The 15,293-nt window shown below is 38.7% G+C and overlaps 1 protein-coding gene across 2 annotated transcripts in view; it reads left to right on the forward strand.

Moving 5' to 3' along the window:
- Positions 1-15,090, forward strand: part of ACO1 (aconitase 1) — a 49,690-nt gene extending 34,600 nt beyond the window's left edge. For both annotated transcript variants that reach the window (XM_088156650.1, XM_014888127.2), the window contains exons 8-21: positions 656-827; positions 1,257-1,357; positions 2,335-2,451; positions 3,689-3,848; positions 7,027-7,162; positions 7,648-7,732; positions 8,010-8,166; positions 8,692-8,816; positions 9,559-9,663; positions 10,329-10,471; positions 11,854-12,001; positions 12,397-12,519; positions 13,456-13,641; positions 14,387-15,090. In XM_088156650.1, the coding sequence (XP_088012776.1) occupies positions 656-827; positions 1,257-1,357; positions 2,335-2,451; positions 3,689-3,848; positions 7,027-7,162; positions 7,648-7,732; positions 8,010-8,166; positions 8,692-8,816; positions 9,559-9,663; positions 10,329-10,471; positions 11,854-12,001; positions 12,397-12,519; positions 13,456-13,641; positions 14,387-14,500 (1,872 nt within the window). In that variant the 3' untranslated portion in view covers positions 14,501-15,090. The remainder of the gene's footprint in view (positions 1-655; positions 828-1,256; positions 1,358-2,334; positions 2,452-3,688; positions 3,849-7,026; positions 7,163-7,647; positions 7,733-8,009; positions 8,167-8,691; positions 8,817-9,558; positions 9,664-10,328; positions 10,472-11,853; positions 12,002-12,396; positions 12,520-13,455; positions 13,642-14,386) is intronic.
- Positions 15,091-15,293: the final 203 nt, after the last annotated feature.

Below are 15,293 nucleotides of genomic sequence, written 5' to 3' on the forward strand. Positions count from 1 at the left end.
TTGTTTTTGAAGTCACTAATTAAAATAAGGCAATATAAAAGCTGGAAACTGGACAGTAAGCATTGCAGTCTGATTTCTTTCATGTGCAGGTGTTTGACTCGTCATATATTCATAATATGTTTACTCACTCTGTGCATTGTCACTGAATTAAAAATATTACTGGGTCAAGATTACTGTTGTTGGAAGTCAGAAATTGGGTAGAGAAGTTCATCTGCAGAGAAACCTTCAAATGGGGAAAACCAACATTTTTTTCATTATTTTATTCAGATGTTGTGTGTGTTCAGTTTGATTCATGTATTTGTGCGGTTGGTTCTCCCTGTTTTTCCATCTTCCTAGGTTTGCTGTATGAATATTCCCCACACAGTTCTCCTCTCAGAACATCATGTTGAGAAAAATACAATTGCGAGATAGTCTAGTTTAAATGAAAGGAAGAGAAAGTCTTAGAAGAAATATGATCCTATGTTGTACCTTATTATTGAAACTTCACTCTCTATGTCCTCATTCTTCATGATTTAGTTAAGCAAAAGCTTCTTGGTTTCAAATGGCTGTAGAAATCTTCACTAGAATTTTCTGAGTCCAAAGCTGGATTTCATAACAGACATCCTCATGTCATTTGACACATAACAGTGACACAGGCATTGTATTTTTATAACAGCATCTTCGCCAAGTTGGAGTCGTGGGTAAATTTGTGGAGTTTTTTGGTCCTGGTGTTGCCCAGCTGTCTATTGCTGACCGAGCCACCATTGCCAATATGTGTCCAGAGTATGGAGCAACAGCTGCCTATTTCCCAGTGGATGATATTAGCATTGGGTACCTGATACAAACAGGTGAGTAGAAGAGACCACAAGTCACGGGGTAATTGAAAGTACTCCAAATCTATATGACATTAGCAGTGGGATTAAGTCAGGTGAAACCTTCTGAGCTTCAGTTCATTTTTTTAATTGATACTTCTTTATTGAGGCTGGTTTTTACACTTAGTTTGCATGTTTAGGAAGAGCTTAGTGTTAGACTTCTGGCAGCCTGCCAAAAATCTGAACTTAGTTTGTCCAGATGACAGAAACAGGAACCTAAGATTTTGTTCTGCCAAAGCCACTAAATCTGCTCAACTGGTTCGTTTTCACTGGGTCTCTAGCATTTCTCTTGAAAGGGTCTTGTAGTGCTATTGACAGTGTGCCTGTTATGCATTTTTTCTTGTTCCGTCAGATGGTGGTTCCTCTGTTTCATTTGCATTTTGCTGTGTCTGGCTTTCATTTTAGGCCGTGACAAAGAGAAGGTTATGTGCACAAAAAGGTATCTTGAGGCTGTCGGAATGCTAAGAGATTTCAATAACTCCTCTCAGGATCCAGACTTCACACAGGTTAGAAACTACTCTGTCTTCCGGCTCCTTGCTTTATGCCCTGTCCTATTTTGTTGTGACGATTGTTTTTCACAGAAATTAAGGAATAGTCAAAGGATTCCTTGTCCTTTGGTTTGGTCTGCACACCTGTCTTATTTTAAGGCCCACTGGAATGAGTCAGCTGGCTCTTCAGGTGTGAAAACTTGGCTGTAGGTATAGATTGGCTCTCAACTGACCTCTGGCTGGTGCAGATTCTGCAGTTTGTTCCATGGAGCTTTGAGAAGTCCTTTCAGACTAAAGGATACTCTGACGTGTAGCTATGGAGATAAAGTAGCTGTTGTGTGTAAGCCTTATTTGCAGTTTTACTCTTTTTCAGTTTGGCCAGTTATTTCACGGTGTGAATCAGGACCCTTAGAAATCCTGTGTGGTAACCACAGAGCACACAAGTAATTTGCTGTGCAAGAAAATTATGATCTTACTCTGTGTCCGGGAAACTCAAGAATATTCCTGGTTTTCTATACTGCAAAATTTTTTCTTGTAACTTGTGTTTGCGTCTGCATGATTATTCAAAAATCTCAGTAGATTTGGAAGGATATGGCACATTATGAAAAGAAAGTTGGAAAATGGGTGAGGAATAGATGAACAGTCTGCTTTTGGTTTGTATCAGTACCAATATTGCTTCACATCATTTTTTAACCTGCTTCTAGCATGTGAAAAGACAAAAAATCATTTATAATGCTTAGATGCTTTATTTACATTGGGTTTTTCTGTAACTGTAGTACTTTTGATAGCCATACTTGTGATCTGGCAGCATCTAAAATTAGAAATGTTCCTTTTCTTCTGATCTTCCCATTCTCATGTGTCTTCAATAATTTCTGCAAATAAAGATGTGCAGACTTAGCATTGATTCAAGAGCAGAGGAAAGCATACCTGTGGCTTACCTGGCTTCAGCCTATCAGGCAGTGCCCAATCACTCTCTGTTTATCTTACCTGAAAAGGTTGTTGAGTTGGATCTCCATACTGTTGTGCCCTGCTGCAGTGGACCAAAAAGACCTCAGGACAAAGTTGCTGTGTCAGATATGAAGAAGGACTTTGAGACTTGTCTAGGAGCCAAGGTGAGAACTGGGAACATTTGGGCAAGCACACTAATGCATGCTTCTAAAAGCTCTCTGGTGTTCAAGAACTATGCTCTGGAGTTGTGTGTTGTTTGTTTGCCTAGTGAAAAATAAATTAGGGTATTTGATTGCAGTTTCAAAGGTGACAGAAGCAATAGGTAGTTTAAAATGTGCTTCTCTTGCATGAAAGTGTCATGTTGGAGTGGTATTTCTTTCTGATCTTAGGCCTAACATGGCTTTGACCTAGACTAGAGATTTCTGAACTCTGCCACAATGGGGGGTTGTTAATTGAGGGGACAAAATACCTATTGCACTGAGTTTTGAGGTAACTACCCAGCTCTTCAGCTCTCCAAGCATTCCAAGCAGGTTATGCCCTGAATCCCAATACTTAAGTATTACACAACACTAAGTATTGCATCTGTTCAGCAGAGCAGAACTGCATGTGTCTCTGTGACTTTTTGATGTTGGTGGTAAAGACAGAAAACAATGACTACATTCTACATCATCCCAGTCAAAAGTGGTCATTGAAAGAAGAGCTAGATTTATATTTGAATGAATATTCCTAGATACGTAAGTTTTCTACATCAGTTTGAATTGTTACCTCATACAGTAACCATCCTTATTAAAGACATTACAGAACTCTAGTGTTGTAAATCAAGAAACAAAGTAATTCATGGTTTGTTACATTTTTCAAACTCCATTAGATGATCTTATGCTTTCAGATCTCTGAATGTAATTTTTCATGGCATGAACTGTGTCTTCTTGCTCTTTGTTTTTTTTCCAACTGTCGGACCTTTGCCTCTCAAACCAGCTCCTGATATATATTCAAGCTTTTTGATAATCCTGTCTTAAAAATCTTACATTTTATGCTGAAATCTTAGGACTAGCTTGTGTACTGAGAGTACGTGTGATCAGGAATCTGTAACATACATAAGTAAAAAGCATCTGAGAAATCCGAAGAAGGATGTATTAATGTAGGAAGAAAATACAAATCTGTTTTGCTGCAAAGGCTGCCTGTTTTACCAGTAAACAGAGAAGAGGAGAAACTCCAGAAAAAATAATTTTGTCCCCCATTTTGGTTGACCAGACATTCAAGCCTTCACCATCAGACCTAAAAGCACAAGCATGGACGTGACTAAGAGATGCTTCTCATTGATGAAAAAACAGCCCATACTAATGTTCAGTCAAAATGTTTATGTTAACCACTCCTTTTTATTCTTATTTTCTTCTCCTACAGCAAGGATTCAAGGGATTCCAAATTGCCCCAGACCGACACAACAGCATAGTCAAATTTAATTTTGAGGGCTGTGACTTTGAGCTTGCTCACGGTTCAGTAGTGATTGCTGCCATTACAAGCTGTACAAACACCAGTAATCCCTCAGTCATGCTGGGTGCAGGTAAGCTGATTTGCCTAATGTGCAGTAGTTTCTTCTATGGCTCTGGAAGTGTGGCCTAAAGACAACAACACTGATGTAATTCAACGTGTACGGTGCTGGTTTTGTCATTTGGAGTGCTAAACTGAGCTTAGTTTCTAAGGGTAGCAGAAGGACTTGTGTAAGTGGTAGCTAGAAATGTAGGTTAACAAAAATGTATTCTTCCTGCTCTGTCTTTTCTACAAAGTAAGCTGGAACTTAATTATCCAACACTTTTGACACTTTTCCAAATGCACAGAAGCTGAAATATAGAGCTAAGAGGAGGCTGTTGACAGTTAAAACCAGAAGAGGGACAGTGAAGAATGAATGGTTTTTTGGGAAGTCTGAAGGTGCTCTGATCTGTCAACAGAATGAAAAACATCTAGCTAGAAGTTGCCCTCTTAAGTTGTAACAAGAGTCTGGGGGCATGGTAGCTGTGAACAGAGGAACCAAATTACATTCTCAGGGATTGCCAGTTTTCAGAGCCTTTTCATTTACTTCTTAACTACCTCCAAGAGGAGGCCAGAGGTAAGCTTGGTATGCACCACTACAGAACAGTTAGTCTGACTTGGTTGTGTAAAATTTCAGGTCAGGAGATGGCTCATTTTTAACATGACTAGTCTGGGCAGAAAATTTGTCATTCTTAGTGTTTGCTTCTGGCAACAAAACAGAAATGAAGAGTGTCAGCTCAAAGGGTTCAGTCTATACTGGACAAGTTTGTCCCAGTTTCCTAGGTGCTTGGCTACATGTTTACATATTTCTTTCTCTCCTCTGCAAACATATACATAGATGGTATCTGTCACTGTAGGATCATCACTGCATAAAGGCTTAGTGGTCTGTTCATGCAATACAAACTTCATTCCTACAAAGATCAGAAGGGATGTGCAATGGACAATACAAAGACCCTTCACCAGAGAGGATTACTTACTGGTTAAAGTAATATAATTTGTCTTTGTTCCTGTGTTATGCAGGGAAGCTTTTGGGTTGCCAGCAGTCTCTGTCAACAGTCACTTTATGTTTGACTTTTTGACGTGGTATTTATCACCTGTTTTTAGACTCTCATCTGTCTTTGCATACTTTACATCTTACAGCAGTTCACCCCCCCCAGGCCAAAGGTCTTTTAAACTCTAGAAATAGGTTCAAAGCCCATGATAAACTAAGATGTGGGGCAAAAGAGAAGCAGAGGAGAGACCTGCTCGTTTTCTTACCACTTGAGAGGAGCAGAATTGAACAAGGTGTCCCAATCCACTTGCCCTTAACAGGGCAGACAAAGCAGCATACTTCTTTCCTCAGGTCCATTCTGCATTATCACAGAAATAGAGCTGTATTTGTTTCTTGCAAGGATCAAGAAGTAGATTTTCTCCAGGCAGACACTGTTTGCCTTGTCTATTCCCTTAGTTCTAGGTGAGTGTATCCCTCAGTTGTGCCTGTTGAGTATAGTGTCCTCTAGTGTTTGGCTCCTGGGCTAATGCATTTTTAACCTTTTGTGAGGCAGTAAGGATACTGATCTTTCAACCATCTTGGCTTAATAGTTCTATGGGTTTAAAGTGTAGAATGCTCTGCAGATATAAATAAAGTTGGTACTTTGAGTGCATTACTATGTAATGCACAGCACCCTGAAGAACATAGTCCTAAGGATTTTGGTGTTACATGCTCAGATGTAGTGGCTACTCTCACCTTTGCCGCTTTTCTGTATAGCAGCATTTATGTTTTGACCTTGATAAGGAAGGAAAAACTAATTCTGTCAGTTTCTGATAACTGTTGTTTAACAACAGTGTTGATAACCTCTGAGGTACCCACAAGAAACACAACAATTTGGCTTTCAGGATGAAGTTTCAAATGAAAGTAAATAAACATAGTGTTTCCAAATAAGTAACCAAGCTAAAAAAATCCAGGCTATGAACAGTTGTTTCAAACTACTGATATATGTCCTGTGCACTAAGCAGAGGCTGTGTGTCTGTGGGGAGAGTGGGTGTGGAACTTCGACAGACTAATGTGCCTTTACAAAGGTGTTGGATTAAGATTGATCAGAGGAGCTGAAGTTCTGGCATTTCCTTGCCAGCTTTGAGAGTTTGACTATGCTGTCTTTTCAGAACTGGTATGAGCAGCAAGACAGAAGCCAATGCTTTCAAATAAGCTGTCAAACTCTCAGTTCCTAGGATGTCTGTTTGTTCATGGGCTCATTTGCAGAAGTAGCCAAGAGCTCCAGTTTCTGCAGATTCCTGTAGTAGCTAAGGAACTGCAGCAATTTCAGGAATAGGACTGCTTCTTTAAGTTCATGTGTGTAGGCCATTTCACACAACACTTAAAAGTGTCATGGTCTGGGTCATGTCTAACAGAGTTGCCTGACAGCTGGCAAAGACATAACAGTTTGATGACATCTTCCTGTTGGAGATCATGTTGGATCAAAGCACAGCTTATGTCTATTTTCTTATCTAAATGAATGTCATGTGTGAGGAGGAAAATGGAGCATAGGAATGTGAAGTTCTGCATAGCTTGTCTATCTCCTGCTTCTTTTATGTTTATCCTGGAAAAGAACTGGAGAGGACTTGTTTCCTGAACATTAATCTCTGTATGGACAATTCATTTCAAAGGAAGAAATTCAGGGTAAATGTGTGTCTAGTAACATATTCCACTGAAATATCTCTATGCATATTACAAATCCAGGAGTGGTAAAACAGCACTTGTGCAACAAGCTGTGGATTGTAAGATGGCTTGTTCATTGCAAGGGCCAGAGTTGGCTCTCATGGCCTTCTGCTCCCAAGGCCAGCAAATCCTGTGCTTGCAGTTCTTTCTTCTCTGGGTTACTAGACCATGGTAAGCAAGAAATTAACAGTCCTTCCTTGCATTTTTTGTGAGACAGTTGTCTTACAAAGAGTGTTCTGAATTTTGAATGTCTACTTGCTGCCCCAGTGAGTGCATCTTACTGAATGCAACTTTCTAGTTGTGGAACAGAAATTTCAGACTGGATCTACAGTTCAACAGAGCACTTGTCCTCCAGTTGGTTATCACAAAATTAGTGCAGTTGGCTCAAAATTGTACCATTTCATTGCTGGTGCGTTTTCTATTTCTAGTTATTTAACAGTGCATTTCTCTTAACATGCTTATCCACCAAACTGTCTCACTTCCAGGAAAATCTGCAACTATCCTCTGTATTTTTCAGGATTGCTTGCTAAGAAAGCTGTTGAAGCTGGTTTGACAGTGAAGCCATACATTAAAACCAGCCTGTCCCCAGGAAGCGGAGTTGTCACTTACTATCTGAGGGAGAGCGGAGTTATGCGTTACCTTTCTCAGCTAGGGTAGGAGTGCTTTTATTACTGTTGTCCTATGGCTGCTTTACTAAAAGCGTTGTCAACAAATGATGCAATAGAATAACAGCTTAAAAGATATTGCAGGTACCTTATGGTGTGATCCTGCATGAGTGAACACATTGTTGTTGTGCTGGCTGGCTTTGTACCAATGCTGAAGGCCTGCTGTAACTTCTTGAAGACTTACGTTCTTAAGCAGGAGAATGGGTTATTTTCAAGACTAATTGTTTTGAAACAGTGTAAATCACACTATATTGTTGTTCCTCTTGCTCTCCATGCACACCTTTCCCATTCTGTGTGCATGGATATTCACAGCAATTGTAAAAACAGGGCATTTTAAAAATGCTGTTTTCAGCAGGATTTCATTTGTTAAAGCAGTACTTCTCCTGAAAGTAACAATTGCCAACTGCTGAGTGGTTAAATGTCTTGCTCCAAGGTAGCTTTTTGTTCACCATTTTTTTTTGTGCTTTGTATAGGTTTGATGTGGTGGGTTATGGCTGTATGACATGTATTGGCAATAGTGGACCCCTACCAGATTCTGTTGTTGAGGCCATTACACAGGTATGCAGTTTTTCCTGTGCAGCTCATTTATGTAAGCTGTTCTCTGCTGTGTGCTGTTCTGAGCTGTATTATACTATGTGTTGACTCTTCTCAGCTCTGTACGAAGTAAATTCAGTCTATATTCTCTTTCCTGTGGTAAATGTTTTGGGGTCGTTCAGAAGGAGACAGTTCTGTGACTGGTCATTGTTGTTGCAGTGCGGTGAGGCTCTACAGACTTGCTGTGTGTGTGGATTCTGCAAGCACCTGACTTATCTTTGTTTTAAACTCCATCTTACAGGGAGACCTTGTGGCAGTGGGTGTGCTGTCTGGCAATAGGAATTTTGAAGGGCGTGTCCATCCCAACACCCGTGCTAACTACCTGGCCTCCCCGCCGCTGGTGATAGCCTATGCAATTGCAGGGACTGTCCGGATCGACTTTGAGAAAGAGCCTTTAGGTAAGAAAGTGTTGTTGGGATGCTCCTTTTCACAGCTTATGAGGTAAACTGTTTGGAATTAAGCACTTCAGAAACATTTGTCCTAGAGAAGTGCTTTAAAGTACCTCTGGGAGACAAATTATGCAATTGTTAAGAGTCAGAGCAACAAGGAGTCAGTATGATGGAGAAATAATAATGGTTAGGCTTGGTTTCCCCCTAATTCCACTGGGTCATATTTTTGGTTATATATGAGTGATAGTCTTTCAAGAGCCAACCTGAGTTAGTAGATTTTCTTTGTGCAGACGACCTTCAAAAATCCTTTCCAGTATAAATTATTCTGGAAAGTCATTGGAAGTCACAGGAGAAGGGTTATGTAAAGATATTACCAACTTTGTGACACACTCTTCTGTCAGACTCTTGTAAGTGAAAAACAATGTGTCTTGTGAGTATTACAAAGAACCCTTAGCCAGAGATCACAGTGGTAAACTTTTCTTTCTTCTTAATGAAAAATTTATGCAACAGAATTGACAATAGCATTTTATGCAGGAATAAATGCTTCGGGGAAGAAGATTTTCCTGAAAGATATCTGGCCAACAAGAAATGAGATTCAGGCTGTTGAGCGTCAATTTGTTATTCCTGGGATGTTCAAGGAGGTCTACGAAAAAATAGAGGTGAATTAATCCTCTTGGCAGTAGTTTGCTTGATGTACTATACTATTCTGAAGATATTAAATAAGGTGATCATGATAATGAAATCAACCTTTTTCATCTCTACGTTTTGCTTTTGTTCTGACAGTTGTTTTTGTTTTTTTAAAATTTTCTGGATAATTAATTCATTATTTCAGACAAACATATTTTGAAAATTGTTCTTTACAATATTTTTAATGTAATATGTAGATGGTGTGTTTTCAACAGCCATCCCCTGTGGATACTAGAAGGCAGAATATTCCAGCTTCACAGATGTTTGATTTTTTTTCAGATGACATAAAATTCATTTACATTAACTTATAGGATTGATATCAGAAAAAAGAGATGTACTTGGTAATGTCTTCCTGGAAATCTTTCTCAAGTGTCAAAACAAAATGTTCTTGTGGTTTTTATGTTAGGGAAATTGCTTAAAATAACTTACAAATACAATAGAGAAATATAAAGTGTTACCTATTACAGGTTATTCTCAGAATGAATGTCTCTTCTTTTGTAAAGAAGTGAGGATTTTCCTAAATCTTTTAATAGCTAGAATCATTAAAAAATCACCCCCAAACGTAATGTAGATTAAGTGCATTTTCCAAAGTGCTCTAAGAAATACATGAGGCTTTTGCTAAAGTCAAATTTGTAATTCTGTCTGGATTCTGAAGTAATTTATGTTGCTTCTGAAAACTTAGAAATCAATGAAAGGATTTTGTGCGTTTTTCAGACAGTAAACAAAGCTTGGAATGCCCTAGATGCTCCTTCAGATAAACTTTATACTTGGAATCCCAAGTCTACTTATATCAAGTCTCCTCCTTTCTTTGATGGTCTGGTACGTATGTGCTTTCCCTTTGACTCAAGCCAAAGTGTGCAGTGATCTTGACTCATATTGAGGATGAAGCAAAGCCTCTTTAAGGATCCTGAGAAAATTCATAAAAGCCTATTTAGGTCTTGGTTCTTACATGTTAGAATTGCGCTATTGTGTTCATTTTAATACAGAGGCATGAGCGAAACTCAAAATTGTAAGGATTCCCTTTCACTTCAGGGCTCTTGAAAAGTCTCCTCCTTTTAAGTTGAAATATTTCTAAATAGTCACAAAGCAAGTGAAGAAAAAGAAAAGGAAATTAGATGCACCGTTCTGCCTCTCGCCTGTTGCACCAAATAATTTGGGGTTTGGATTGCTAATTCAGTGCCATTTAAAAGTAAAGAGATTTTAATGCATGCACATGTCTAGGAATCCTTGATTTTCACACATGTATCACAGAAAAACTTGGCTAGGCTTTTTGTCTCCTCTTTTCTTCATGCATGAACCTGCTGGCAGGCAGCCAGGGCATCGTATTTGTTCAAAAACATAAACATTTCTTATAGTGTTGGGTTTTTCCTTTCTCCTAACGTGTAAAAAGGGAGACTTTATTTCACAATTTGCACTTCTTTGAGGAAGATAAAGGAATTATTTTTCATACATTAATTGTTTTGTTTGTATTTATGATGGCTTAGACTTTGGCTCTTCAGACCCCGAAAACAATAGAAGATGCTTATGTCCTGTTGAGTTTTGGAGATTCTGTGACAACTGACCATATATCTCCAGCTGGGAACATAGCAAGAAATAGTCCTGCAGCCCGTTATTTGACCAGCAGAGGGTAAGCCCTGCTTCTTGTTCTTGTCATACATTGGGGAGAGAAAACAAACCACAACTATTATACAGTGTTACAAGCACACATACCTTCTGTCTGTTCACATACATTTGTATACCTTTACAGCTGCCTGGACAACATATAAATTAAGAAAGAAAAGCATTTCTCTTTCTGCTGCTTCAGCAGCCCTCACTGAGTGTAAGAAGTAGAATAGTACATCTGTTATCACTATAGAGCTAAAGACCTTTTTATGGAAATGGGGGAAGAAGATGACTTGCTGCAAAAACTACCCTATACATTTATTTATAAATAAGGGAATCAAGATTTGTCTCCCTATCAAAGCAAAATGGCCGTTTTTGTTAGTGCCAAAAATGGGTTTTATACTAATTTCTTCTAGCATGTGCAGGGCTCTTAGGCACTACAGAACATACAGAAGTTTAGGTTTCAGTGCAGCTGCAATAACTGGCAAATCTATTGTGATTGGAGTCCAACCTCCTGTAAAATGTTCATCTTTTTCTATGGCCAGTCTGTCAGTTTAGTAGTTGGGGTTCAACTTAAGGCAAGACTAGGATTTACCAAGTTGGCCCATTCAGACTTCACAGGTAATATGGTTTTATTCTCTAATTTAGCACTTCTTACAACTTCAGTGGTGTTTTGAGCAACAGCACAGACATAAAAAAAGTCTTAACTCACTACATGTAATAATTTTGGAAACAGAGTGGATTAAAACAGTGTCATATACTGATTGGACTCTCTGATCCTCTGCTATCAGTTACTTGGAAATCTGAATAGTCCTACACGCATTACAAAACAGATGTTGTATGTCATAGCTGCAGTTTGGATGTAGCCCCGTGCAAACAGTCTAATTTTCTGTCACATTCCAGTGCATTTTTTGTTTGCTGGTTAGGCTGGAGTGTCCCCTCATTCTCATATTTCTGTTTGCAAGTGAAATTTTTCTTCTGTAGTTCTAATTTGAAGCAGAGATTCTTGCTGCCTTTTAGATATTTAGCACAGTGCTCTGCCTTTTTTCTAGATGTTATAGTAGCATAAATAATGAGGAACTTCAGGCACTAGCTGTTAAGAAAAAAATTGTGTTGCATCTACTGACTTAATGTGAATTATATCCTTGCATCACTGTTGGAGACTATTTCTAGGGCAAGAGTTGAGAATATTATGGAAGTTGACCAAACTTTAGCTATTTGTAAATTACTTTTGTTTTCCTTCAAAACATCTCAAAGGAGAAGTATTGGCTAACTGGATGCTACTGCCAGGGTGGGAACTACATATATACCTGCCTCAGAAACATCACTTTATTACTTTATTTATTCAGAGCAGAGTGCTTTTAGTCTAAAACCAACAGAATTTCCTTTCTTCTTTTCCCTTAATAGCTTGACTCCTCGAGAGTTCAATTCTTATGGCTCCCGCAGAGGGAATGATGCTGTCATGGCCAGAGGGACATTTGCAAACATTCGCTTGGTCAACAAGTTTATTGATAAACAAGGACCTCAGACGATCCATTTCCCTTCTGGGGAAGTTGTAAGTACACACACAGCTCTAAACTGTGGCTCACTGACAACAGAGTGGATTAATGGTGGCTTTCCTTCTTATCAGGTTAGATAATTTACTTCAGTACTGAAAAAGTACTGAAGCTAATTGAGGGGGCAGGAGCTGACTCAGGGAAGCAGTTACATGCTTTCAGGCATAGCAGTGGAGAGTGTAACCACTGTAAAAGCACCAGGGGAAGGTGCAGGGCTTTTTTTTGGAGTGAGATCAGACTAGAAGTGCTGTATGGTCAATATCCTTAAAGTGCTGCTTGGTGGAAGTTGCGGACTTCAGTTGTTTATGTGGGAGCACTCTTTTTCCCTCCTTTCCCTGGAACTGTGCTTCCACTCGCTAAAAGCTTTACAAAGCCGTTGGCATTTTTATTCCAGCTGGACGTGTTTGATGCTGCAGAAAGATACAAGCAGGCTGGTCATCCTCTGATTGTGCTGGCTGGGAAGGAATATGGTGCAGGAAGTTCCAGAGACTGGGCTGCTAAAGGACCATTCCTCTTGGTGAGTGGCTACAGTAAACTAGGAGAACAGTATTAACAGTGCATTAATTTGTCAGTAAAACTAGCTTATGACCAAATCCTTAGTAGCTCATTCTCACTCTTGGTAGCAAGAGCTCTTTTAAAATCTCAGCTGCCTCCAAGAGCCACAGTAGAGTTGCAAAAGCTATTTAATATTAACAGATGTGTCCCAGCTGGAAGGCTTGTCTGATTTTCATCTAGAAATCCACAGGGCCACTCTAGAAAGGTCAATTTCTTTACTTCCATTTTCCATTACCCAATAAACTATAGGTCTGCTTTCAGCAGCATCCTTAAGCTCACTTAGCAAGGAAACTAGAAAGTGTAAGAGAAGAGTATCAGTGAAAATTAAATTTAGCATGGCTTCACCATGGAAACCAAATAGAGATCCACATACAGTGAAATACTTGTTTCTTTCTTTGTGTCTCCAATCTTACACTGTTTACAGCAAGAACTCTGATTCAAGCTTTCTTGCATTATTAGAAAAAGTTTTGAGAGTTGGTGTTTAAGTTCATCTAGGTTTTTGGAGTTTTTTTCTGGCAATGATTTTTTGTGTTAAATGTATTAACATGTAAAATTTTCAAAACTGATTAAACTGCACACTGGTGCTTATAGGAGGGCAACACTGGAATTAGGAAGAGTTATGGAAATAACTAGTGGTGCTCTGAATAAGACTTTTTAAAGTAGAGGCAGGATTCCTGAGAAAACACATTACTTTTTTGAGTCAGGCTTCTTTTAAAGAGATGTGAAGGTGATGTACACTCAAGTCATCCTGGACAACTGTCAGACAGACTTGCTGGCTCTACCAGTAGCTGGTAAATAAAATGGAGGGGACTACACATAAACCAATTTTCTTCTTGTGAATACAGAAAGACTGTTCTGAGCTATGAAATAACTCAACCTGTTTTGTCTTTTTTCCCAGGGTGTCAAGGCTGTGCTTGCTGAAAGCTATGAGAGAATTCATCGAAGCAACCTAGTAGGAATGGGAGTGATTCCTCTGCAGTATTTACCTGGAGAGGATGCAGGAACTTTAGGACTCACTGGACGGGAGCGTTACACGATTATCATTCCTGAAAAACTAAAACCACAGATGAACGTCCAGATTAAGGTGAGAGATACCTAAGAGCTGAATTTTCTGAATCACTGTAATTTTACTCAAAATGAATTATCTCTTCAAAACATATGCCGTGTCATATGGCAGTGAGATTAATTTAAAATGGAGAGAAGAATTGAGACGGTGAAGGAAATTAAAACAGTTATTCTAATAGGGATTAAACTGAAGGAGGCAGAATTAGGTTAGATACAAGGAGTTTGAGATGAGGCACTGGAACTAGTGCCCAGAGATGCTGTGGATTCCTTCTCCCTGGAAGGGTTCAAGGTCAGGTTGGATAAGGCTTGAGCAACCTTCTCTAGTAGAATGTTCCCTGCCCATGGCAGTGGGGGTTTGAACTAGCTGATCCTTAATGTCCCTTCCAGCCCAAACTGTTCTATGATTTACTATGACAGGATATAAAAGCAGCATTCTCAAACTGTTTTAATTAACACAAAGCCATCCTGTATTTTGGAGCAGTCACTCAAAGTCCACTGTAAATTTCTCAGTTATAAATGAAGCAGCAAGTGCAATGAAACTTCATACTGTTTGTTATGTTCATTTTAAACCACTTTCTTCTCAAGCAGCTTCCTGCAGTCTAGTGTGGAAACACTAGTTCTAGAAGCACTGGTGCCTGTTCACTTTAGCTTTCTATCCAAGTTTTTAAGATAGCAAAACTATCCTAATAGACCTTATTTTACTATGATGTTAAAGTAACATGTGCAAGGTTCTGCTGCTTGAATAACTTTCTTTGTCCTAACAGCTGGACACTGGGAAAACCTTTCATGCCATCATGAGATTTGACACTGATGTGGAGCTCACTTACTTCCACAACGGCGGCATTCTGAACTACATGATCCGGAAAATGGCATCCTAATAAAAAAAAAATTAAGCAAAAAGGTCCAGGTACAAGCCTGCTTCCTCTGAGCACACTGAAACTATAGTAATCATGCATTTCAAAGTGTGAACCATAATTTTTTTTCCCGTGGATTGTATTAGAAGGCTTGTTTACAGTGCTGAATTTTTCTGTGTACCAGGAAACTGGACACACCTATATAAAGCAAACAGCATTTATTAATTGTTCTGTATGGCAGTTGGCTTGACTTACCTTAGAATACAGTGCAGAAGTCTGACATTAAAATACTGCTGGCATCTGTAGAACCATTGAAGATCACATGCTGATTTCATGTATTTGGTCCACTTAGTTTGACTCTGAAGTTAAGTTCTATGCTCATATCAGTGATCTAGAAATTAACTGACAATATAAAAAAATTTTTATTCCTTCCTGATTACCTGCCACTGACTTGCTTTCTTATTCAGTTAAAAAAATCTGAATCTAATACTGAAATTATTTAGCTGTTTATTAATTTTTAAAAATGTGAACTCTGTTTAAAATCTAAGCCTTTGTGGAAAGGTGGACTTTTTGGGGATATTTCTAATAGATAAAATTAAATTTATTTTTAAAAAGTTTGTTGGTTCTGTCATTTTATTCTTCATGTTAGGATGCAGAGCAAAATTTCTACTTACACTCTTCTCATTGTCCCTGTAAGAATATAGACTTGTAGAATCATAAAAGTCTTGACTTCTCATGTTTTAATTCTAGTTTCTTTGAAAAGTTTATATGAAATAGAATGAGTACAAATACTATGAGATACTGGCAGTCTTCTGTA

This window comes from Sturnus vulgaris, chromosome Z, assembly GCF_052056855.1.
Source record: "Sturnus vulgaris isolate bStuVul1 chromosome Z, bStuVul1.hap1, whole genome shotgun sequence".
Classification (NCBI taxonomy): Eukaryota; Metazoa; Chordata; class Aves; order Passeriformes; family Sturnidae; genus Sturnus; species Sturnus vulgaris.